The 27,361-nt window shown below is 43.2% G+C and overlaps 1 protein-coding gene across 3 annotated transcripts in view; it reads left to right on the forward strand.

Annotated features, from left to right (window-relative positions):
* Positions 1 to 27,361, forward strand: part of WDR7 (WD repeat domain 7) — a 323,076-nt gene that overhangs the window by 135,863 nt on the left and 159,852 nt on the right. For all 3 annotated transcript variants that reach the window (XM_061615103.1, XM_061615091.1, XM_061615098.1), the window contains one exon: positions 615 to 725. In XM_061615103.1, the coding sequence (XP_061471087.1) occupies positions 615 to 725 (111 nt within the window). The remainder of the gene's footprint in view (positions 1 to 614; positions 726 to 27,361) is intronic.

A 27,361-nucleotide genomic window follows, 5' to 3' on the forward strand; every position in this document is an offset into this window, starting at 1 on the left:
TATGAGAGCTCTCCACGTTATGGCCATTACTATATCTTGTAGTGAACTCCATAGTTCAACTACATGCTGTGTGAAGAAGTACTTTATTTTGTCTGTCTCAAATCTTTCAACATTCAGCTCCATTGGATGGCCCCAGGGTCAAATATTTTGAGAGAGGGAGAAAAACTTCTCTCTGTCCACTTTCTCCACACCATCCCTAATTTTTATATACCTCTGTGATGTCTTCTTTGTCTTTTTTTTCTAAGCTAAAAAGCCCCAAAGGGAACTACATACTTTTGTCACTCTTTTCTGCACCTTTTCCAGCTTTACAATATACTATGGAGGGATGTTTTCATTGAGTACCCTGATCAGATCTTGATGAGGCCCAAACATCTTGGGAAGGGCCAACTCCAACACCAAGAAACTGGCCTTTTACCTTGACACTATCTTCAGGGGAAACTTATGAAATGGGGTTGGAATTGGCAAGGCTTCCTGGAAAAGGAAAGGTCAACAATCGGATTCCTATAAAATCTAACCTTTTCCTTCAATTTATTTAATGTGATGTCAGCTTAATACAAGAATCAACATATTTTCTTTAGTTCAGTGGATTTATCAGTGGTGTTTTGATATTTCAGCTGGAGTGACCACAGAAGCAATTCAGTCTATTGCTACTCCTGAACAATTGGGATCTGAAACAAAAATTCAAGAAGAAGAGCATGACCTTGTTGATGAAGACATCTCGGCAGGTAAACATTTGTATATTTAATTGTTCTAAGCCATATTCTATGTATATTTTAGCAAAATTCTAGGTGTGCTCTATGTTTTTATGCCCACCCTTCCTTAAGTGGGGTAGTTTAAGCACAGAAGGCTGAAAACATGTATCTTGGGCAGGCCAAGTTTGTTTTTTCCAACAGCTAGATTCATTGCTTAAGTAGCAACATATTGTAATCAGTCTGATTTTACATCAAACTGCAGTTTCAGATTCAACTGTTAATGCACCCAAAATAGAAATAGAACATAACCTCCAGTTTGAAACACAAAAGGCTGTCTTCACCATCATATGACATTGACCAATAAAAAGGCTTTGAAATTAATAAAAATAAATTTGACACAGATTTCTGGGCTGAATAATGAGAGAAATATAATTTTCTAGGTTTGGTTCTCTGTAGAAACAGTAGTAACAAGAAAGAAGCAAAGTAAGAAGAACACCAACAAACATACAAAAATGTAATTCTCCCTCTTTGGAGATGGCAGGTGTTGCCACCACTTACCATATGCTCAGAGGCACATGTTACCAAATTCTTCCAAGCTCCACAGGAAGTCAATTGGACTGTGAAAGACCAACCCAAATGGTGTTTACATTTTGACATATTTGTAGGGCAGTACAATATCTCAGAGAGGAGGTCAGCTCTCCTGATATCTTGGTGCATTTACTATAGCTGCCCAATTTCCCTGCTTTTTAAAGTGATAGAAATATCTGTGGGCTATAGATACGTTCTTAAACCACAAGGTTTTTTTTGCCTATTGGTGAAATTCAATTGGTGTCATTCAGGAGATGATGGATACTTGTGCAGTTCCTGTTTCTAGTCTTTTATTTCCACATAGCTTTCGCTGAACATGTCCTCAAGCAGTTTGTGGCTTTTTGGCAGATGTATAGATTTAAAACAGGGATGCATATCCTGTGGCCCTCCAGTTGTTGAATTTCAACTGCCATCATTCCCAGCCTGCAAGGGCAGTAGTTGGAGATTTTATGTATTTATTATTTATTATTTGATTATTTGATTTATATCCTGCCCTTCCTCCAGCAGGAGTCCAGGGCGGCAAACAAAAGCAGTAAGAACACTTGAAAACATCATAAAAACAGACTTTAAAATACATTAAAGCAAAACATCTGTACATTTTTTAAAAAACATACTGTTTTTTTTAAAAAAAAAGGTTTAAAAACATAGTAAAGAGCAATTCCAACACAGACTGGGATAAGGTCTCAACTTAAAAGGCTTGCTGAAAGAGGAAGGTCTTCAATAGGTGCCGAAAAGATAACAGAGATAGTGCCTGTCTAATATTTAAGGGTAGGGAATTCCATAGGGTAGGTGCTGCCACGCTTAAGGTCCGTTTCCTAAATTTTACAGAATGGACCTCCCAATAAGATTGTATCTGCAGGAGGCCCTCACCTGCAGAGCACAGTGATCGACTGGGTATATAAGGGATAAGACGGTCCTTCAGGTATCCTGGTCCCAAGCTGTGTAGGGCTTTGTACACCAAAACCAGAACCTTGAACTTGGCCCAGTAGCAAATGAGCAGCCAGTGCAGTTCTTTCAGCAGCGGGGTAACATATTGGTGATATGCTGCCCCAGTGAGCAGTCTCATTGCCACCATATTTTGCACCAGCTGCAGCTTCCAGAACAACGTCAAGGGCAGCCCGACATAGAGCACATTGCAGTAATCCAGCCTGGAGGTTACCAGTGTGTGGACAACAGTGGTCAGGCTATCCCAGTCAAGAAAGAGCTGCAGCTGTCTCACTAGCCAAAGCTGGTAAAAGGCATTCCTAGCCACTGAGGTCACCTGGGCCTCTAGTGACAAAGATGGATCCAGGAGCACCTCCAGACTACGGACCTGCTCTTTCAGGGGGAGTACGACACCATCCAAAGCAGGCAACTGACCACTTATGTGAACTTGGCCCTCATCCAGCTCACCCCCGAGTCCAGGCAGCGGTGCAGGGCTTGCACAGCCTCTACCGATTCAGATGTTATGGAGAAATAGAGCTGGTTATCGTCAGTGTACTGCTGATACCTCGCCCCAAATCTCCTGATGACTGCTCCCAAGGGCTTCATATAGAAGTTAAACAGCATGGGGGACAAGATGGTACCCTATGGCACCCCACAACATAACTGCCAGGGAGCCGAAAGACAATCACCCAATGCTATTCTCTGAAAATGACCTTGGAGATAGGTTTGAAACCACTGTAAAACAGTGCCTCCAATACCCATCTCACCATGTCGGCCCAGAAGGATACCATGGTCAATAGTATCAAAAGCCTCTGAGAGATCAAGTAAGAGTAACAGGGTCACACTCCCCCTGTCCTTCTCTCGATAAAGGTCATCCATCAGAGTGACCAAGGGCGATTCAGTCCCATAACCAGGCCTAAACCCAGACTGGAATGGGTCAAGATAATCTGTTTCATCCAAGAGTACTTGCAATTGCAGTGCCAGAACCCTCTCAATCACCTTCCCTAAGGAGGAGGTATTTGTGACCAGTCGGTAATTGTCGCACACCAGTGGGTCCAGGGTGGGCTTTTTCACAAGCGGTCGAATCGCCACCTCTTTCAGGGCGGCTGGAACCACTCTCTCCTGCAATGATGCGTTGACCACACCCTGGATCCACTCGGTCAAACCCCCTTGGTAAGCTTTAATAAGCCAAGAAGGGCAAGGGTAGAGAGGACACGTTGCTGGCTGCATCATCGCAAGCACCTTGTCTACGTCATCAACAGGTCGAATCAACTGAAACTGTTCCCAAGAAGTTGCAGCAGACGTTGCACTCGACACCTCATTGGGGACTACAGTAGATGTGGATAGGGCATCAAGACTGCTATGGGGGCGAGCAACTTTACCCTCAAAGTGCCTTGCAAAAAATTCATAGTGGGCCTCTGAAGGGTCTAAAACTCCATTTTCTGGAGTTGATGACAACGGAGCATGACAATATGGAAAAGCTCCACTGGATGGCTACTTGAGGATGCGATGATGGCAGGGAAGTAGGCCTTCTTTGCCACCCTCACCGCCACACAGTAGGCATGGTTATGATGTTTTACTTGTGCCCAATCAGCCTCACAGCGTGTCTTTCGCCACTTGCGCTGCAGCTGTCATCCAGCCTGTTCCATTGCCTTTAGCTCACTGGGGTACCAAGGTGCAAACCAGGGTCCACAATGCTGGAGAGGGCGCTCGGGGGGCAACCATGTCAAGAGCCCTATGTGCCTCGCTGTTCCACAGCATTACAAGGGCTTCAACAGGGTCACCTGCTCTATCTACTGGGAACTCCCCTAGGCATTCAGGAATCCAGTGGATTCTATTAGTCTCTGGGGACAGACCATCTTAATCTGTCCACCAGCCCTGCAGGGAAGGATCGGAGCCATAAGTCTAAACTTCACCAGGAAGTGGTCTGACCATGACAATGGGGTGACATCCATCCCCTTTCTCCAGACCACCCCTTTCTCCATCTGGAGTAAAAACCAAGTCGAGGGTGTGCCCTGCCCTATGCGTTGGGCCGATGACAACTTGAGACAGCCCCATGGTCATCATGGAAGATGTGAAGTCCCAAACTGAAACACTAGAGGCAGCCTCAGCATGGACATTGAAATCACCCAGCACTATCGTTCTGGGTTCCTCCAACACCACAGCCGAGATGGCCTCCTCCAGCTCAGTCAGAGAAGCTGCTGGGCAGCAAAGTGGACAGTACACCAGCAGCAACCCTAGTTTACTGTCTCCTTGGCCTGACACCAGACACAGGCCCTCACACCCAGCTCCAAGTCAGAGTGGTTTCCTGGTGGCAGAGATGGAAGTTCTGTAGACCACAGCAGCTCCTCTCCTCTGTCCCTGCAGCCTGTGCTGGTGTTGCACTGAGTATCCAGGTGGGCAACGCTGGGCCAGATCAACTCCTCTCAGTTCACCTACTCAGGTCTCGATAATGCATACCAAAATGGCACCTTCATCCACAATCAAATCATAGATGAGAGTGGTCTTATTGTGTGCCCGTGGGCACAGCAGATGAGCAACGAGGAACCCTTCTCCTGTGCATCAAAGATGATATCAGGTGGGTAACTAGCTCCACCTAGTGGTTGAAGGCAAAAGTGTACTGCTGACGTTTTACTGTAGGTCCGTTCCTAGTCTGCACCTGCTCTGTCCGCAGTTTTTCTCTTTTGCCTTCACCGAATCTGGTTGATTCCTCTCTGTCTCCGTGGGTTCAGGCTTGTATTGTTTGTCTTTTAAGTCTTACCTGTTGGTTATTGCTGTTTCTTGCCCTCAGTATATGTTTTGTCTTCCCCTACTGTTTAAAGTTTAAAGTTAAAAAAAAAAAAAAGCAGCTCCTTGGGTCTTTCCTCCTGATCTTTCTCGGTGGCGAGGAGCATCCAGCCCCTCCCCACGGCTCCTGGGGCCGTTGGCCTCTTCAGGCTCCCTTCCCGGCCGAATTCGCTACCGTTCCTTCGAGTCATCAACTCATAGCGTCGGCAGCATTAGCCTTAGAGGCGATTTTCACCGGAGCTCGGAACTCAGGCCCACGCCTAGGATTTTCGCACTCCCTTTTCAAGCGGCTTTCGTTTTCCCTGCTCCATAGCGGGGGGGGGGCAGATGCGCAGACGCCATAGCAGGTCGGCGGCAACCGCTTCTAATCTTCCTGCTTTGCCCAGCAGCTTATTAGACAGCGTTGTCAGTCCTACCAGCGGGAGCCTTCCATTCACATTTTCATTAACCCCGTAAGTCCTGCAGTGTGTGCCCGCTTTGGGGAAAGCCACACACAAAACAAAGCACGTCTCAAAGGGGTCGAAAGTGCTTCCCCGCACGCCAGCAACAGGCGCAGTGCCAGAACTCATTCCCATCCTGGGATCAGAGCAGGCTCATTCTTCGGCGGATCATTCCGAAACAGAGGTGGCCCGCCCCTCTACCGTCAGGCACAAGGTGGCTGAGGCTCAGGTTGTGGCGGGCAGGGTGACTGCAGAAGGCAGGATTCCTGTTCCACATAAGGGAACCTGTAGAGAAGGTCAATATTCCTCCCACCATTCAAGGGACCAGAGGGACCTGGAACCCCTATCTGATGAGGAAGGTGGCCAGTCTCACCCTTCCTTAGACACTATTTTTTCTGACACCTCCTCTCCCGAAGCCTTCACAGGGTTTTTAGAGGAGCCAATCCCTGTCCAACAAATTCATGATGCTGGTGGGCACAGGCTTTATCCATCTCACACTCAAGCTCGCCCTATTCAGCTACAGCTTTCAGCACATTCAATTCAGCAATTAAAAGAGCAGCTTAAGGATGCCCTTTTAATGGATCTGACTAGAGATTTGTCTTCTCAAACTGCATCAGGCTCACAACCCTCAAGGCACCCGAGGGACAACACACACCCTTCCCCGGGCCGCACACCCCCAGACCCCTATGCTGCATCGCAGGGCAGACACCTTCAGCTCCCAGAACAGGAGCTTCTAGACACAGAAAATGACTTGATTGTGTTGGATGAAGAGGAATGGAGTGGGGAATCAGAATCTAAGGAGATTTTATCTACTAGAATATTTCAAGAGGCTCATTTCCTTCCTCTGCTATGCAAAGCGATGGAGGCTCTTACCCTCGCCTCTACAGAGGATCCTCCTACTCCACCCTCCTCGAGAGTCTCAGCAGTATGTCCAGATCCAAAGCCTAGGTCTAGAGTATTGAAGCTTCCTTCTCTTCTCCCCAAGGTGCTCAAATCAGAATTTGACATTCCCTTGCAATTCAAAAAATCAGTTTCTGTAGCCAACAAATATTATACACTGGAACAACCGATCATGGATCAGCTGAAAGTCCCGCTCATAGACGTGCCTATAGTCAATCTATTGAACCCATCATTGAATCCTAAAGACTCAGACGCTCACCTTAAGGATCCTACTGAGCGCAAGATGGACCAGGGACTTAGAAGAGTGCACGAAGCTAGTGCGCTATCAATCAGGGCAGCAGCAGCCTCTTCTGTGTTTGCTCGAGCCTCCCTACTCTGGTTGGAAGACCTGCTAGATGGCCCACAGCAGGATGCAGCCCGGATACGCAAATCTCTGCTGAAGGTCTCTCGGGCAGTTACCTTCATGGCAGATGCGTCAATGGATGCCATGCAGTTTGCAGCTAGGTCTCTCACTGCAGGGATCTTCACGCGAAGGACCCTTTGGCTTCGACATTGGGATGCAGACCCTGCAGCTCGTTCGAATCTTGCCTTGGAACCCTACGTGGGTGGCAAATTATTTGGGGACACTGCCCTCGCGAACATATTAGAAACCAAGGAAAAGAAAAAGTCCATGCCATCCACCAGAAAAAGGGAGGATGGAAGGACCTTTCACTGTTCATTCCATCCATATCACTTGTCGCAGTCCTTTCGGGGCTCACGTCGCTTTGGAAGGCAGAAGGACGCCTGCTCCAGCCGTCCCTTCTGGAACAGACAGCGCAACCAACTTAAGTCCCAGCAACATCTCCCAGGTCGATCTGGCCTTGCATCCCAGGCACGTGGAAACAGAAATCAGTTCTGACGCCTCCACCTCGCCGGTGGGAGGCCGTCTCCAACACTTTGCTCACCGATGGGAGGACCTATCCTCCGATCGGTGGGTCTTCCGCACTCTTTGATACGGCCTTCGCCTGGAGTTTTCCTCCACCCCCCCGGCGAGATTCCTTCCATCCCCTCTGTCAGCAAATCCACACAAAAGGAGCAAAGTTTTGAGATCAGTTTCCCATCTCCTACGCATGGCAGCTATCGAGGCAGTACCTCCAGGGGAGAGGTTCCTGGGAAATGACTCTCTGTTTTTCACTGTCGACAAAAAAGACGGTTCATCCAGGCCAGTATTAGACCTCAAGAATCTAAATTGCTTCATAAAGTACCGCAAATTTCGTATGGACACCTTACTTTCCATCAAAGAAGCGCTGAGGCTAGGGGACTTCCTCTCATCCATCGACCTGAAGGAAGCCTACCTGCACATACCAATCTTTCCCCCTCACAGAAGGTATCTGCGCTTTGCGGTGGGACAAGACCATTATCAATTCAGGGCTATGCCCTTTGGCCTGTCATCTGCTCCCAGGACATTCACCAAGATAGTGGTTACCCTGGTGGCACACCTCAGGACACAGGGGATTCATATTTTTCCTTATCTGGACGATTTTCTGATCCGCTCACCATCGCTACACAAGGCATGGAAGGACCTCCATGTCACCCTGACCTATCGAAAGGATCACGGTTTCCTGATCAACGAAGCCAAGAGTCATCTCTTTCCATCCAGACGCATCACACATTTGGGAGCGACTATAGACTGTCAAAATGGCCTCATTATGCTATCTCCAGACAGGATCAGCAAAATCTGCAAAGTGGCATTGGATGTCCTATCCTCCCCCTCTACAGACCTGATGGAGTTGGCAGCACTTCTCAGTTTGATGGTATCCACGTTCCAAACGACGCCATGGGCGCGTCATCATTCCCGCACTCTTCAGTGGGCACTGCTGCCATTCCAGAACGACATAGCGTCCAGGGACCACCGCATGGTCGCTCTGTCACCACAGGTTCGTCAGTCGCTGTTCTGGTGGACCCAAGAGCCCAACCTGACGCGAGGCGTCCCTTTCCAGGATCCACTGCACACCCTGATAACATCCGATGCCAGCTTATCCGGATGGGGAGCCATCTGCGATGGGCAGATGATTCAAGGCATGTGGTCGGCTCAGGAATCCGCACTGCCGATCAACCTACTCGAACTACGGGCAGTTCGTCTGGCCCTCAGGCACTTTGCGAACACCAGACGGTTAGGGGCGGTGCTTGTCAGAACAGACAACGTGTCGGCCAAATCGTATTTAAACCGTCAGGGAGGCACACGCTCCCTCATTCTTCAGAAGGAGGCCTTTCTCCTCTTCCAGTGGGCGGAGACCAATATCGTCTCGATAGCAGCAGAATATCTCAAGGGGGAGGACAACAGCCAAGCGGACTGGCTCAGTCGGGAGAAGCTGATTCAAGGAGAATGGAGACTTCACCCACAGTCCTTTCATCAAATAGTGGAACGTTTTGGCCACATTCAAGTAGACCTCTTTGCCACCAGTGTCAACCGGCAGGTGCAGAGGTTCTTCTCCCGATACGTGTCACCAGGCGCGGAAGGGATAAATGCCTTGACTTCCCAGTGGCCTCCGGGCAGACTATATGCATTCCCTCCAATTCCAGTGATTTCCAGGGTACTCAAAAAAACTTCATTCCGAAAGGGCAGCACTTCTATTGGTGGCTCCATGGTGGCCAAGGAGACCTTGGTTTCCAGACCTTCTCGACCTGTCGGTGGAACCACCATGGAAGATTCCAGCATGAACGGACCTGCTCTCTCAGGGACAGCTCCAGCACCCAGACCCAGAGTGGTGGGCACTTCATGTCTGGAACTTGAACGGAAGAGACTCTTGAAAAGAGGCATCTCTCCGCAAGTATTAGAAACCATGATGGCTTCTAGACGCCTATCCACACTCAGAATTTATGAAAGCACTTGGAAGGCCTTCTCATCCTGGTCGCAGAAACAAGGGGTTCTTCCTCGAAAGGCGGGAGTAAACGATATCTTGTCCTTCCTGCAAGACGGCGTATCTTTGGGTCTCAGACCAAACACCCTGAGGCGCCAAGTTTCAGCCTTATCGGCAATCCTCTCCAGATCCCTGGATAAGCCGATCGGATCTCACCCTTTCGTCAAGCATTTCCTCAGGGGAGCAACGATAACAGCACCTCCTACGGTGCATCGCTACCCAACTTGGGATCTGCATAAGGTTTTGTCAGCCCTTCAAAAACCTCCATTCGAACCCCTGAGTCAAGTTTCTCTCAGTCTTCTTTCCTTTAAGGTCTTGTTTCTCGTAGCCATTACTTCGGCCCGTAGAGTGTCTGAACTGAATGCCCTGTCTGTCCATAAAAATTTTTGTGTATTCCATAAGGATAGAGTAGTCCTGCGTACTGTCCCTTCCTTTCGTCCCAAAGTGTTGTCTGCCTTCCATTGCCAGAAGGAGCTGGTATTACCGTCCTTCTGTCCAAATCCTGTCCATCCTTTAGAAAAAGCCTGGCACTCTCTTGATGTGAGAAGAGCCCTTAAAGTTTATATTTCCAAGACTAAATCATTTCGGAAGACAGATAATTTGTTTGTCTCCTTTCACCCAAAATCCATGGGGAATAAAGTCACCACATCTACGCTAGCCAGGTGGATCAAGGCATGCATATCCTTGGCATATGCCTCTCTAAGATTATCCCGTCCCGCTGGGTTAGTAGCTCATTCAACTAGGGCGGCGGCCGCATCAGCGGCCTTTTCCCATAATGCCTCTCTGGGGGAGATATGTAGGGCGGCCACATGGGCCTCTCCCAATACCTTCATTAAACATTATAAAATAGACTCCTATGCTTCAGCCGAGGCAGCCTTTGGAAGGAGAGTACTACAGCATGTCCTCTCAGATCACTAGTAGCCATAGCCCAGCACTATTCCCACCCTACATGGGTCAGCTTTGGTATGTCCCACCTGATATCATCTTTCCATGCACAGGAGAAGAGACATTTGGTCTTACCGTGAAATTGGTCTTCTCTGTGCATGTCAAAGATGATATCAGGGCCGCTCCCTATGACGGCTGGGCTGCCTTTCCAAGCGCTGTTAGACCTTGAGCAGAGAGTGGATGAGTACTGTTGTCTTGTCTTTTTTGTGGTGTTATTTCGTTTTCTTCATGTGGGCTTGTTATTAAAAAACTGCGGACGGAGCAGGCGCAGACTAGGAACGGACCTACAGTAAAACGTCAGCAGTACTCTTTTGCCTTCAACCACTAGGTGGAGCTAGTTACCCACCTGATATCATCTTTGACATGCACAGAGAAGACCGATTTCACGGTAAGACCAAATGTCTCATCCATGAGAGGAGTGGCAGCAAAGAACAAGGCGTAGATAGCCCCGCTCTCATCTTCTATGGTAATTCACCACATCCGCATGGCTATACCTTCCTCTACCCATGATCCCTGAAATTGGGGTGGTATCACCCATGTTCCTCCTTATTAAGACTCCTCCTAAACACCTGATATGGGCCCAACAAGAGCCCACCTGAGCCACTTATCCAAGTAGGCCTCTGTGAGAACTAGGGACAGTAAGACCCACTCAATATTTTTCACACAGGGTACATCTACTCCCCCTCCGTCTCACACTCGGGGAGGGCCAGCCTTCTTACAGTTACAGATTCTCACTCTGAAGGCATCTGGCAACTTTCTGCTATCGTTCAGTTCACTGCACAGGCTCTCACCCTTTGCAGGAACTACACATGAACCATATGCCCTCCCCACTACCAATCTCCTACAGATTGTTTAGAAAAAAGAAAGCAGGAAATAGAAGAGGGTAGCACCCTCGCCCTCAGGACTCCTTAAGGGGCTCCAAAGGCAGCTGGGCTTTTATGCCTCCTGACGCAGCCAGGAGCTGATGCAAGAGGCTGCAAGATTAACTGCAGCCTCTCTCTGAAGTAAGGGTCAGGCAGGGGACCCTAGTCCTTGTAGCACTTACAAGGTCTTCAGCTGTCTCAAAAGACAGCAACCCAGGGGAGCAAGCAGCAAGCACTCAGATGCTCAGATAGTCACTCCCAAGGTAGGTCTTCTTCAGTCCCCCTGGTGCTGCAGCTGCAGGAGATGACGGGAGTTGGAGTCCAGCAACGTTTGGAATGCCAAAGGTTAGCCATTCCTGATTTAAAATTATCTTAATGGTACTAGTGGAGGACTTGAGTCAAGTTGGTGTTCTTCCATGTCTTAATGGCAGAGTTCAGAGAGAATTCTTTGGCACTGCGCACTGCAAAATGAATTAATTAGTATAGTGCCCTCAATATCTAAGGTAGTTGGCTGGTGAGAAGAAGTTAGAAATAGATGTCTCTGTCCTGAGATGCTTACAGTGTAAATGTTCATAAAGGGTAGGAAGTGTTGAATGTGAGCAAATGCAGTTCCACATATAAAGCTTCATGATTTCAGTTAGGAATGAGTCTTGGGGTTCACAGTAAAGGTGGGTTTTGAGATGAAATGACTATGTAGCAATAACTACAGAGGAATATATTAAATATACCATATTTCTTTCTTGAACTGATTTGTTCTTGTTAAGCTAACAGATATTGTGTAAACTAAAATGGATGAGTGCTTAGTATCTGCACAATTTAAATAACTAAAAGACTCTTGAATGTACTGGCACAGCAACTAATAAGTTGCAGCTTATAGATTGTGCAAGCTTACTCTAGAATTCTTAGACTTGATTGAGCTGTATATAATTTGTGTACAGGTTTAACAGAAAACTATATTTATTTCTAATGACTAGAAGCCTATATAAATTACAATATGAAAAATCTGGTAGGCATACAAAGAGTGAAACCTGTATCAAGAGCTATAAATGTTATTTTGGTGGTGACTGGAGGGAGGTAGGAGTTAGCTAGCAGCTAGAGCATTTATGCTACAAAAACAGCAAGGGGCAGTAAATCCATTTGGGCTTTGGAAGATCTCTTGCATTTTGCAACCTCTGAGTAATGTCTCCTCATTAAACTTACTGCTGTACAATTATTTTTTGCCATTTTTATTTTCATTTTATGCTTTGGGGGAGTGATGGCTTTTAATCGTTTATGCTTTTGTTGCTATGAGCCATCTTGAATTGGGTTAGGTAGTATATAAATTTATAAATCAAATTTATAAAGTAATAAATCTATAGCATTTTCTGATCTATATAATACCTTTGCCATAAGCTGCCTATCTTTCGGACAGCTGTTTATTTCTGCTATTTAACTGAATTCTTCTCTCATAAACAGTTAAACTTAGGTTCTGTTCAGGCATATTGCTACATTGCTATTGATGCTCATAGGATCAGGATTTTACCAATGAGGGACTATTCCAACAGTGCTTGCACAGTGGCTACAATCCTGTCAAAATAAAAACTGAATCCCCCCGCCCCCCAAATTGAAGCACAAGTACGTTTCACAGTATTTTGCATTGTGTTTGGACAAGTATGTAACACTCAACAATTAAAAACACCACGTGTGGAAGTGGATTAAAAGATTTAAGATCTTCCATTCTGCCAACAACTTCTGTATTAGCAAGCCCTTACGTTTGCTCTGTTTGTTAATGGTGTGACAGATAGCATGGTAAGGGAAAGCATTACATCATAATTTACTAAAGGTTTTATGAAGGGGGAAAGAATAAGAACATAAGAAGAACCTGCTGGATCAGGCCAATTGTCCTTCTAGTCCAACATCCTGTTCTCACAATGGCCAACCAGATGTCTGTGGAAAGTCCACAAGCAAGTATCAGGAGCCAAGGATAGCCAAACTGGGTTATATTCATTTTAACCCAAGATAATGCAAGAATACTTAAAAACAAAACATGCCCTTCAACAGGATATATGAAGAAATTGTTTTGCCTTGAATGAAACATTCCAACAATAATTGGTTCAACAAAATCTGTCAAGCCGTTGAATCCAAGAAAGACACTTAGAAGAAAATATAACTAGTTATTTTTTGTTAAAAGAAGTAACAGTACATCTCTTTATACACTGCTTCTGTTCTCTTTTTAAAAATGCATGTTGATTTTTGAAAATTTAAATAATAGGAAACATCTACATGCCCTTTATATTTCGAAATGTAAATATTAACCCAGCTATGTGGATGGAGCCGTATGGGTTAATACTGCAGTCCATGTCTGTGAGAATAGGTTTAGCCTCCTCTTGGTCAGCACAGCTGACCACATAATAGGAGTGAAGGTCAAGTGTCATTGACATTGTCAAAAAGAGAGAATATGGTACTATATCACAACTTCTTGTTGACAGATAGAACTGCCTTCAAGTAAAAAGCAATATGGTCCTATCTGGAATGAAATGGCAGAATATTCTACAGCTGTAAAGGGAGCACAGTGCACTCTTTCTTCCTTGACCCATCAGTTTGGCACTTTGGGGCTCATGCAGAATAAGCAACGGGATCACTTTAAGCATTTAATTGTGTCTCTCTTACCTCTCTGCCACACCAGTAATTATCTGGGTGACGTCTGTTCTCCATGTTTGTCAGAGCACCTAATCATTTGCTTTCCTTCCTGTTCGGTTAAATGGCCAACCAGCCATGTGATGAAACTAATCCAAACCTTTTTCACTTTTAATTTCTTAGAAGAAAAGGGAGGGAGTGGAATGGATCATACTTGGGATGCATCCCTTTTGCCACTTCTTTATTATGTCTGATACACTCATGGTTACTTCATTTCTGTAACATCCATTCCACAGTTCTGCGGAAACATAAGCACTCCTAATTCCCCCTGACTTCCTTCCAAATGATGTACCTTGTCTGAAATGGGTTTTTTTAATGGTTTCTTTTCACCCATAGGCGATATGAACACAAATTAAAAAATAGGACCAAGCATAGAACTGTAGGAAGCAGCCTTATATTGCGTCAGATGATTGGTCCATCCTCCTTAGTATTATCTACACTGGCTGGCAGCAGCTCTCCAGGTTTTCCACTCAGGAGTCTTTCCCAGTCCTACTTGGAGATGCTGGGGATGGAACCTGGGACCCTCTGCATACATTGTGGATGCTCTACCACTGAGCTATGGCCCTTTCCCAAAATATCAAACTACCTTAATTTTTGAGCATATGGCAGCATAATTACTTCCATTAATTTACCCAAGCTCTGTAGTTTACTGTATGCAAACAGGAGGAAGAAGAGCAGACTTCTTTTGGATGTCCTGTGAAATTAATTTTGCCACTTACTAGAGTTCAGCTGATTTACAATCATTTCTGTCAGTGATATGAAAGAGACTTTCAAGCATTCTTCAAAGAGACTGTGGCTCTGTCAATGAGCAGAAATTTAATTTGAAAATCTGGCTCACAGCACTTTGTATTCTGACCTGTTAGCGCCACACAGAACATGTGGAGGGCTGGGAGATAAATAAATGTATCTTGAAATGGTTGCTCACTGCAGCCATTTTTTCCATTTTAAGTCATCCACCTCAATAACTACCATCACTCTATTCCTTTCATCCCAGTACCTCTTACTCTGCAAAGAAATTTGGTAGACTTGGGAAAGTGCATTGTCACTATAAGTTAAGGAATGTAAATATAGTACAAATGAATCATTTTTGAATGCATCTAATGCTGAAAAATATCAATTTCCAGTGTTCAGGGATATAGTTGAAGGGAGGATTTAGTGTGAGACTGAGTATTGATTTGGGCTTGTTGCTAGTTTCTGAGGTTCCTTGCTAATAAAGCATCTGTATATCCCTTCTGGCTGGCAGAGTTGAGGTAATTTTGCACCATATTGAAGGGTGAACCAAGTCTAGAATGCAAAAATAGAAGCTGCTATGAAAATCCATGCCTCTGCTACATGCTTGGCTTAAAAACGACTTTATTCTTCCTATGCCTGTTGTGGACACTTTCTAAAACTTTTATACATCCAACAGTGCTGTATGTTGCCAGGGACAAACAGAGTACAGAAGCTTAATGCAAACTAAAACCAAAATATTTTACTTCTGCTTTTCCAGTTTCATATCACTTGTAGAAATTGTAAATCACCTGGGAGATTCCCTCTTACAAAGTTAAGTTTCACTGAGGTCAGTGAGACTCATTTGGAAGTAAATGTCCGTAGGGCTGGGATTTTGTGATGCAAGATCCACCAAACTTAGGGTGTTCGTTAAATGTAAAGTATTTAGGCTGCTAAAGAAGCTTAAAAGGGTGTTCACAACAGGAAGAATTTCCTTTCCTAAATATGGCTTTCTTATAACATTTTTCCTTAGGCTGTCTTCATGCTGTGGCACTGAAAACTACAGCATGATGATAGCCTTCTAAATGCCATGGGGCCATGGTGGTGGGTGAGGCTGGCAGTGGTGGCCAGGCATCCCAGGCAAGCCATGGCAGAACAGCCGTGACAGCAGGGGCAGCTCCTCAGCTACCGTCCTGCTCTGTCGCTGCCACCCACCACACCAGTGCTATTGGAACCGCTGCAGCGGAGAGCAAGGTGGAGGGAAGCGGCGGGAAAGTAGGACGGTTGCCATACACAATCAGTGGCATAATGCCTGTTTGAAGCACAGCTCCATTCGAAATGGCTCTTTGTACGGGTCCCGGTGATTCTTAACTCTGCAACCTCTTTCTTTGTTTTTTGCTTTTGCATTTGCATGTAAAAATCACTGGAACTGCATGAGAGAACTTCACACTTGCCATATTTGACCTCCCTATATGAAGGTGTGTGGTAAGCAGGCACCATGCGTCTTTTTTCTGCATATGGACTGATTCTGTGACCTAAACAGAATCAGAGAAAACTCACCCTGGAAAAAGTAGGGAGGAATTGACCATCACTACAAATGAGACTTAGTGCTCACTCCTGTATGTATTTCCAAATGGCATCAAGAAAGTAGGCGTTTCAAATAATACCACTGTGGAGCAATGATGGCATGGGAATTTTTTAGTTTTGTGTCATTTGTGTTAAGTAATATGTTGGGTGGGAAAATGTGCAACGTTGACTCAGGATGCATTGTCAGCAGCCTTTGCTGCATATAACGTGTAGTTTTACTCAATAGATAAAATGGGTTGAGTAGTATCTGCATATCAAGCCATTGCCTGTTAGTGAGTTAAGCAAATTATTCAGCTCCCCAAAGCATGTCTTACAGTCTCGAAAAGGTGAGCCAAGTTTCAAGCTCTACAAGAAAGCAGTAAATTATCTGCACACATTAACATCCAGTTACGCATCCTTGAAACTCTCCTATACTGTAAAGCTTTGCTATTTTTTTTTTAAAAAAAATTGTGCTTAGAAGGCTCTTCCCATAATTTCTATGGCTTTTCATAAGATGTTATCTGTCTCTTGAAACTTAAACTAGTCTACGTAAATCACTCTGCTCCATTCATGTAAAATGAGCCCAAGTTGGCTGCTTTATGGTCCTCAAGGGTCAGAGTTCACCACTGCTGTCAGAAACCACCGGCTTTTTCTTTCATCAGCATTACTGTTGTATCTGACAGCTTGCATTGCTGAATAAAGGGAGCTGCAAAGATGGAAAGCTGAGTGATATTGTCTTTAATAATTTATACACATCTTGCCTTTTCTTAAAGGAGCATGGCTGGCTAAATCTCACTTTTGAAAAATCATGCTTTATTCAGAGAATTTGTAAATGATCAAGGACTTTGGAACTGTGTGTATATTTAGTTTTATTTAATTAAGACAAGTGCAAGAGAACAGGGAATTCTGATTTTGAAATATAACAAAGCTACATAGAAAGCATTTTTTTTTAAAAAAATCTTGTTTGAATTAAATACCTCCAAAGCTGGATGTGTAAGCAAAGCTTATTTCTTACTCCTATTAGTATGGCTAACACAGTTTGCAATAACCTACAATGTGGATTGTAAACATCTGCTAAAATTGTAATAAATTCATTGTCTTTTTTTTCCAAGGAAAAGTTACCATGTGACACTCTTAGTTTTATAATTCTGAAAATATCAGAGTAATTAAAAGGTTAAACAAACCAAAATGCAAAAAAGAGAGGGAGACATATTATCCCTTTAGAAAATGAGATTGGGGGAAAATCTGTATGTGACATGGGCATGCCACTGAAAATCGCATCTGCTTGTGGATTTCCTCCTTATATAACATGTAGGATCACTTTGGTATGACATGGTATAGTTTATTTATATACTGCTTTTGGGCCAAAGGCCCCCAAAGTGGTGAACAATATTAATATTTTACCCCCCAAAAATTATTTATTTAATTAATTTGTATCCCGCCCCTCCTCCCAGCAGTAGAAATATGAAGTAGAAATACAATACATACAATAGATAAATCAAAACAATATTTAAAAAATAACATGAAAATTCATTCAAGAAAACCAATTATGCAATAAGATCTAATTATTAATATGTGCACACATTGGAGGTGGCAGAAATCTGCCATTCTAATCGGCTTCTTTGTGGAAGGAAGGAAGTTTAGAACCACCTCTCTAGCTTTCCTCTTACACAACAGATTGAACTGTCCCTAGTTGTCCATTGTGTCTTCTTCCTCTTCCTCTTCTTGCTATTGCTATTGCTGTCTGCTCTTCACCAGCAAACCCCGGAGAGGGTTACATTCAGCATTAAAAGCAATTAAAAAATTACAGTCACAAGAATAGGGTGGGTCCTGAAAACATACATCTCAAGTGCCGAGAGCCAGAGTAAAGAGTGTGTCCTAGCATTTGGTGAAAACTGTACAATGAAGGTGCCAGACACACTTCTGTTGACAGGGAATAGGGGCTGCCACAGAGAATGCCCTGTCCCAGGCCACCACCACCCCAACTTCTTAGGGTGGTAGAACTTCCAAGAAGGCTCCCTCTGCTGATCTTAACACTGAAGAGGGCCTGTAGGGAAGGAGGCAGTCTTTCAGATATTTGTGTTCTGAGTAATTTATTCACAAGTGTAAGCATCTTAATTGTGCCGTAAATACCTGCATAGAACTGCAAGAAATGGTAGCAGGCTTCAGTAGCAGATTGAAAGCATGTAAGCAGGCTCTCCACATGATTCCCCCACTCCCTTGTGTTGCTAATGTAGTGATGGCACATGTGTTTCCCCAGGCCCCTTCCACATAATGGGAAGTTGCTAGCAAGGGTGAGGAAACCTACAACAAAATGATGCCAAGGGACATGGGCAAATAATCATATGAAAGAATGAGGGATGAGAGAGAACTACTTTTTTCAGTGGAATTCTTCTTCTACATTTGATTTGTCGCTGTACCCTAAGCCAATCTAATCATTTTGCAGATTGGTGGCTTTCAATACTAGAGGGCAAAAGGTGTAGCCACATCTACAACATTCACATCAGATGTATACTCGGCTGTAGATAAGCAGCACATGGCAACTTCCCCCACTCCTCTCCTCTACTTGTACTCTTTGCTTCTAAACATATTGTTTCCTTTGTAATAATTTGTTAAAATCTCCCAAGACATTTAAACGTTTAGCAGCAGCTGTGGGGTGAATTCTTCACGTTGGTGATGTTAGAATAGAGACAAAATGTGTCAGACTGCTCTTAGTTCTCCAAAATTAAAGGGCAACATTGTGACACTGGGATAACTTGGACCTCTCTCTAAAAACGTTCCTCCAGACTATGCTGCCTTCCTTCACACTGACTTGGTTAACAATCCTGTCATACAGATGTTTGCATACCTTGAAGTAAGCCTGCACCATGACAGGGAAGCCAAGTGTTGACTGTAGACATGCTTGAACTATGGCTTTCACAGAACACTGTGTGAAAGAGGTTTGATATATTAAAACTCTACCAAGAATGCCTGATGTATGTCCATAAACAGAGTTGATTTCTGTGATACCTTGGATCAAAGTTATGAGTTTTTACAGAGTCATACACCCACAGAGAAGGGGTAGGTACCCTCTTCCCAAAGGTCTCAAGGTGATAGTAATCATCCATCACCTGGGACTTCGTTACTGTAGAAAAAATAGCTGTGAGAAATAAAGGTAGATAAGCATTGCAAGTCTCATGCACAGACTTAAGCTGCAGCAGTGGAAATTGTGACTTATGCAATGCCACTAAATATTGCATGCAAGTGAGATATAGCCAGTTGAAGAGGGTGCTGTGGAAGAACTCTAGTCCTGCTCTTGTCAGGACTTCATGCAGTAGCATTAAAATATAAACATTCACAGGTAAAATATGCAATAAAACAATTTCATTAAAACAAAAATTAAAACAAAGGCCAGTGGGATGCTAGTACAGATGGGGCCTCTAGTATTTCGGCAGGGAGTGCATGCGTGTCACCACAAGGCGATCAACGTTAGAACAGGATTGGGGAACCTTTGGCCCTCCAGTTGTTGTTAGACTCCAGGTCCTATCAACCCCACACCACATAGCCTATGGTTAGAGATAATGGGAGTTATAATCCAGCAACACTGAGAAGTTCAAAGGTTCCCCAACCCTGCATTAGACTCTGGCAATGGCAAAACTAACTGGATTCCATGTATTGATCTTAAAGCCCTTACCGGGCAATGGAAAGGGAAACCAGTCTTTCAGTGACCTTGTCTAAAGTTGTTTAGGGTTTTATATGTAACTAGCAAACCTTAAAGCTGGCTTGTTGGCTAACAGGGAGCCACTGCAGACAAGAAGTGTTCCTTGTGCTAGTGGGAGCAACAAACCACTATCTCTGGCTTAGTGTTACATCCAACTTGAGGATCAAGGTTTCTTCTTGGCATACCAATCACTCAAACCATGACCCCCAGTTCAGACATAACACTAAGTCAGGGATTGTGATTTCTTGCTCTAGCTGGCTAGAGGGGAGGAGCGAAGCAGAAGCAATCTCTGTCTTCACAGTGAGTCATTAACTACCGTCTACTGTGATGTGCAAACTGAGCCAAATTGTTTTACTACTTATGAGTCCGTCTTGGTTCTGCCTTAAAGAAACTAATTATGGAACAATCTCCCTGATGAGGTACGCCTGGCGCCAACATTACTATTGTTTCGGCGCCAGGTTAAAACTTTCCTCTTTTCCCAGGCATTTTAGCATTTTAGTATGTGTTGAAAACTGTCTTGATTCTTCTGGGTATTTTATAATTTTAAAGTTTTTTAAAAAGTTTTAAATTTGTTTATATGTGACCATTGTATTTTTATGTTTGACTGTTGTGCACCGCCCAGAGAGCTTCGGCTATGGAGCGGTATAGAAATTTAATAAATAAATAAATAAATGAAGGCTGGCTGATGACTTCCATATGCATTATGCAGCAGCAAAATATGTTCATGAGGGAAGTGGGGGGACATGGCCACACACATCTAGCATGCATTTTGGATGTGGGCACAGATTAGTTTTATACACCCCAGTTGAAAAATGGTCCTTATTAAGGCTAGAATAATAGAAAGCAAGCTACATAACTTACCCACATTTAGATTGAAATGGGGTTGCAGATGGCATGGTGATGGTGTTTCTTTAAAATGTTGTGAAATATTGTTGGTGTTTGATGCTCTTCCCTGTGCATGCATATAGCTTTGATCTTACCCACTTGGTGGTTGGATTTTCTTAAATCGTGCTGTAATGAGGTAGACTGTGAAAATTAAAGCACCTGTCTTTGACACTTAAACAAGAAGGGAAAGCTTAACTGTGGTACAAAGCAGACCTTTGTGAAGCAATAACCTTCAGAATGAACTTTCAGGTTTGGCCTCTGGTGTGCTGGGTGATATTACCTCACTGATGGAAATAAATTACATTAGACTGTGGCACACTATTATATATATTCTATATATTACATGGATTGCCCTTATAATTGATCACAAGTCCATATGAAAAAAGTTGTAATTCACAAGAGTAATGACAGCAATGTCTCATATTTCAGAGGTTTTACATCACACCTGTGAATTATGACTGTCCGTGTGCAAACTCTGATTAATAAAAAAAAAAGGAGAAAGGGTTTTTTTAAAAAAACAAGTTGGTGGCCAGTTCTGGATTTTTTAGGCAAAGTATAGCTTTTTATGAATGCATACACATTCTGAATGGGCACTTAGAAACAATTCTGTGTTGGTAAATATAGAGGCCTATACTGAAATTCTGTCTTGGCTAATTGTACTTTGCTTTTATGTAAATCAGTTAGCTATCTTTAGGAAGGAATTAGAAGCCATAACTGACAACTAAATAGGCAAAAACACAGTCAATAGTATTTGTCTTTGCTATATTTATGAAACAAAAGGCCTACCACTTAGCCTTGGTCCTTATGAGTGAGCAAAGCTAATGTAATACATTAAATTTTGTTAAATAAACAAACATGCAACGTAGTTACACAGGTTTTGGCTTAATTGCAGTGGGGTTTGGGGAACCTTCTACTTTTTTTGGTCCTAGTGCCCTCGAAGTTGGATTTTTCTAAAGCATTTTTGTGGTGTCAGCCATCTCTTCCTCCTCTATGCCACCCCTCCCCAATTCTCCAGAATAACCCAAATTATTGGTTATTGGAGGCAAAATCAAGATGGTGTTGTGGAAGTTCAAGTTGCCAGAGCTCACCACCACCACCACTTATTGTTGTTGTTATGTGCCTCCAAGTCGACTACGAGTTATGGCGACCCTATGAATCAGTGACCTCCAAGAGCATCTGTCATGAACCACCCTGTTCAGATCTTGTAAGTTCAGGTCTGTGGCTTCCTTTATGGAATCAATCCGTCTCTTGTTTGGCCTTCCTCTTTTTCTACTTCCTTTTGTTTTTCCAAGCATTATTATATTTTCTAATGAATCATGTCTTCTCATGATGTGTCCAAAGTATGATAACCTCAGTTTCATCATGTTAGCTTCTAGTGATAGTTCTGGTTTAATTTGTTCTAACACCCTATTATTTGTCTTTTTTGCAGTCCATGGTATGTGCAAAGCTCTTCTCCAACACCACATTTCAGATGCGTTGATTTTTCTCTTATCAGCTTTTTTCACTGTCCAATTTTCACATTCATACATAGAGATTGGGAATACCATGGTCTGAATGATCCTGACTTTAGTGTTCAGTGATGCATCTTTACATTTGAGGATCTTTTCTTGTTCTCTCACAGCTGCCCTGCCCAGTCCTAGCCTTCTTCTGATTTCTTGACTATTGTCTCCATTTTGGTTAATGATTGTGCCAATGTATTGATAATCCTTGACAAGTTCAATGTCCTCATTGTCAACACCACCACTTATAAGTTTAACAAAATCAAAAGAGCGCCAGGAGAGGCATTGAGAGTGGGTTGCTTGTGCCCTGACATTTACCCGAATGTTGGCTGCTGAAGCTGGGCCTATTTGTGAGAATGCAGAACTATCATTAGAAGCTAAAATGATGAAACTGAAGTAGAAAAAGAGGAAGACCAAATGAGAGATGGATTGATTGCATAAAGGAAGCCACAGACCTGAACTTACAAGATCTGAACAGGGTTGTTTATAAAAGATGCTGTTGGAGGTCGCTGATTCATAGGATCACCATAAGTTGTAATAGACTTGGGCACATAACAACAACAAAGCGCTTTTGTAATTCATGGCCCTAAAACCAACATAATATATCCTTGGCTGAATACCACCTTCCCATATGAACTAGCTTGCCTATTTTGGTTCTGCATGCACTCTGATTTTAGATGTGTTAATTAGAATAGCACAAGAATCTGTGATAATTTATTTTCCAGAATTGCGATGTTCGGTGTATGTCAACTGTAAGACATCACCACTGAGTCTGGCATGGTAGATGCTTGGAAGAAATTGCTGCAGGAAATGGCTGCACATCACAGTGTTACATTGTGTCCATACAAATGTATAGTTCCTTTTCCTGTATGGAGTCTTAATTTTATGGCAGGGGCACCTCAAACTCTACCATTGGTTATGTTTGAATAGCCAAGGTGGCAGGAGTATGCTCCTTCAAATTAGAGAGCCCTTGAGCCATTTTAACATTAACAGTATCTAAGATGCATATGCCGCAGGCAAGGACTTCTAGTTGTCATGGCACAAGGACATAAGAAGAGCCTGCTGGATCAGGCCAGTGGCCCATTTAGTACAAATTCACATTGTCACAGTATACAGTACTGGAGCCCCAAATATCTCCTAGAGATGCTTCCTCATGGCCACTGTTTTGTTGTAGTTTTGCTTTATGGTTTTGTATAAGTTGTACTTTGTCTTGATTGCCTTTCAGTCATAAAGATGATTTAAGAACATGTATAAATAAATGAAATTATTTCCTGGCTCCTGAAATCCCTTTATCTCTAATCTCCATAATTCCTCACATTCTAACCCCCCCCCCAAAAAAAGAATAGCCTTAAAATTATTGGCTATTATACAGTAAAGGTCTCAATACTTTGTTCTAGCTATAGAACTTAGGTCACTTTGGTGTGAAACAGGGATGGTGAATCAGTCTCTTTCTTGTCCATATCAATTTGACCTGTGTTCTGAAGTCTATTCCATCCTCATTCAGCATTAATCTGATTTTTTTAAAGTATGAAAATACATATTAAACTTAATATTTATTTTGTCATATATATATTCATTTATCATTTATGTATCATACAGTACATAAATATTTTATCTCCGTGTATGTATTTTCCCCCCACCAAAAGCTGTGTCGCAAAAATAAAATCCAAAAATAATTACATTCCGAGCCATGCAATAGTTGAGAAGACGTGAATTTGGTCAGTTTGCTTATAAATGCAGACCAAATGAAATTCTCCTCCATCCCTAGCATGGTATAACGGTTAGGGTTTTTGACTACAACCTGGGAGGCCAGAGTTCAATCCATACTCAGCCATGACTAGGGTGAACTTGGGCCAGCCACTGTCTTTCAGTCTAACCTACCTTCACAGGGTTGCTGTGAGGATAAAATGGGAAGGGGGAACCATGTATGCCACCTTGGGCTCCCTGGAGGAAAGATGGGGTATATAAATATAATAAATAAATAATAAAAAGTGGTAGAGTTGATATACGAAGCTCTGGTATCAAAAATCCTAGCTCAAAATATTAAAAATAAAGATCACCTTTTAAACTGCCATGCCAAGACCATTTTAGGCCAACTTTCAAATGCATTGAGCATACATTGCTGCATCTTGTATATGTTAAATTTTCAAAACACAACACTGCTTGGCAGTGCTGATAGGAACAATTTGTGCCTTGTACATCTTGGTTCAAAGAGTTTCCCATATTTTATGGTGGGGCAAACTGTATTAATACCAAAAGCAGAATTTGAGACTTACATTTTTTGATGGAGTGGATAGGGATGATTTTAGTCAGCTAGCTTACAGTGCTTCATTGATTTCAAGGGAGGGTTTGACCCTCTAAAACGTTAATCTGATGTTTTAATGTGGGTTTGCTATGTCCCCTAATTGGATTAATTCAGAACCTGAATAAGAACTGACTCTAAGCAATTAAGACCGTAGCTGAAAGAGCCTTGTTGTTGGAGGAGAGCATTTAACAATGTATATTTTCTTCATTTGTTTTTGTTAAAGGCTATGAAGTCCTAGTCACAGCACAATTAATTTAGAGTGATAAATACACCATAAATGTTTCTCAGATGTGGTTGTTGAAGCTAGCAGACCAGATAAAATGTGTGCAAAATGAACTTCAGTTTTTATATCTCAAAATGAAATATAAGCTAGTTTTCAGTCTGCATGATATCAAAATTAAGGAAGTTTGCTTGTTCCAAGTATGCTACTAGTATCTTAAGCAAGTTCCCTAGTGACATTATTCAGTCTTCTCTTACTTACCCCCCACTCCAGTTCATATCCTAATTTTGTACATTTCAATGCAAACAAATACAGTTTTCCAACACTTGGTAGCATCCTGCTAAAAACACTACCCCATGTCAGCTGTGCATTGAAATAGTTTTCAAAACAAACATTGAAGCCTGCTGACTTCGTCCTCTAGATATGAATAAAGGAAGGATTGGCTTATTCATTTGATGTATTTGGACAGCGATGGCATCAGAGCTTTATTTTGTATTTAGACTGAGAACAGCAAAGATACCTAGTCAGCATAAATGAGAGCTTAAGTCTGTGCAGTCTTTTTTTTCCTTTTTTCTTTTTTTTTTTGGACCAGAGGATTCTTATCATAGCATCAGGAGAGCTGAAATGGAATCTGATGGTCATCTATTCCAACCCCTGCCAATGTGGGGAATTGTCTGGTACAGCATCCCTGATTAGGTGGCCATCCAGCCTCTCCTTAAAAACCTCTAATGAATAAGAGTTCCAAGGCAACCTGTTGCATAGTCAAACAACTTGTGCCATCAGGACCTTCTTCTTCCTAATTTGTCTTATGTCTGTAGCAACTTTGCTCCATCTGTTTGAAAATGGCTATCTTACTCTCTCTTAATCATACATACCCAACTCCCTCAACAGAGTTCACACAGCCTCAGTATAACAGGATGCTTCAGAAATTCGGCAGAAGAAACAACAGCTAGAGATCACAGGTGGGGAGAAATTCGTGATTAATCCAACCAAACATGAATTAGAGCTCATTTTGAAGCTCAGTCTGTGATGGTAAGAAATCATTCTTACTTCACTGCCACCGTTGCATCCACTCAGTGCTGTCCTGTAGAGTTTTTCTAGGTGGTGATTTAGGCCAGACACGGCTACAATGGACTGCTTGGCAGCCCACTGTGACATGTTTGTGAAGTGCTTTGTAGATAAAATCGCTCACATTTGTTCTTGGACTTTACTGTAGTGGTTGTGGCAATATATATGGAGTCTTTGCCTGCTCTTAACCACCTCAATGACTTTCAGTTGTTTTAGCCTGAGGATGTGGATAAGGTGGTTATTACTGTGGCCAACCATATATACTCTAGGGTTACTTATAATTTAGTCTACATTTGCCATTGTTTGTTCACTCACCATTTTCAGTGAATCCAGACAAAGAGGTTTTCACCAAATTCTTTCATTCCAGTGTTTTCTATGCCGTCCTTTCATTGGTTTTTTTCCCCATCTATGATGTCAGGTGTGGGGCTGGTGAGCATGGCTACAGGAAAATGGCCTTGTGGACTTAATAAGGCCTGAGGGCTTGAGGTTCCCCTCAACAGATCAAGATATTTATCAGTCTGGCCTAAAGGCTGGTCACAAGACAGAAACTGATTTTGCCTGTACTGCTGGCTGACCTTTGCCAGAGTACAGACATAGGGTGTATGGCACTGTTGAGCAATTTTGCATGTGAGAAGGATCTTCGAATTGTTGTTGATCACAAGCTTAATATGAGCCAGCAGTGCTACATGGCTGCAAAAAAGTCAAATGCTATTTTAGACTGCATTAACAGAAGAATAATTTCCAACTGTGTGAAATATTAGTTCCTCTCTATTTGGCACTGGCTAGGCCTCCTTTGAGTACTGTGTCCAGTTCTGGACACTGCACTTTAAGAAGGATACAGACAAAATGGAACTGGTTCAGAGGAGGGCAGCAAGGATGATCAAGGGACAGGAAACAAAGCCCTATGAGGAGAGACTGAAAGAACTGGGCATGTTTAGCCCAGAGAAGAGAAACCTATGGGGAGAGATGATAGTATTTAAAAGGTTGTCACACAGAGGAAGGTCAGGATCCCTTCTCGATCATCCCAGAGTGCAGGACACAAAGTAAGGAGCTCAAGTTGCAGGAAGCCAGATTTCGACTGAACATCAGGAAAAACATCCAAACTGTTAGAGCAATACAACAATGGAACCAATGACCTAGGGAGGTGGTGGTCTCTCCAACACTGGAGGCATTCAGGAGGCAGCTGGACAGGCACCAGTAGGGTATGCTTTATGGTGGATTCCTGATTGAGCAGGGGGATGGACTCAATGGCCTTATAGGCTCCTTCCAACTCTACCATTTTATTCTATTATATTCAGCATTAAGAGCCATGGTGTTCTCCTGCACTGCCTGGCAGGATTGGAAACAGCAGGCACGGCTTTGCAGTGGTCCAAGCTTTAAGAAGTCTTCCCAGGATAGATGCTTGATCTTCTCCCTGACAAATTTTAGCCAACAAACAGAAGTTGTTCTTTCTCTGAAGCTCACTGGGTAAAAACTTGTATTTAGGGTGTCTTAATCAGCTATTTTAAACATTTATTTATTTGGAAGCTGTTGAGGTGTCCCTGTGCGGTCTGAGTGTTACAGAATAAAAGTGGGGGGAAATGGTGTGTTATCAGGTAGGCACCTGAGAGTCTACTAAAGCACCATCACAAGCCTTTCTTCTGTTGTTCCTCCAGATGTGTGTTTTGGTTATTGCTTTCTGACATGGGATACTTG

The sequence above is a fragment of the Rhineura floridana genome, chromosome 1 (genome assembly GCF_030035675.1).
Source record: "Rhineura floridana isolate rRhiFlo1 chromosome 1, rRhiFlo1.hap2, whole genome shotgun sequence".
NCBI lineage: Eukaryota > Metazoa > Chordata > Lepidosauria > Squamata > Rhineuridae > Rhineura > Rhineura floridana.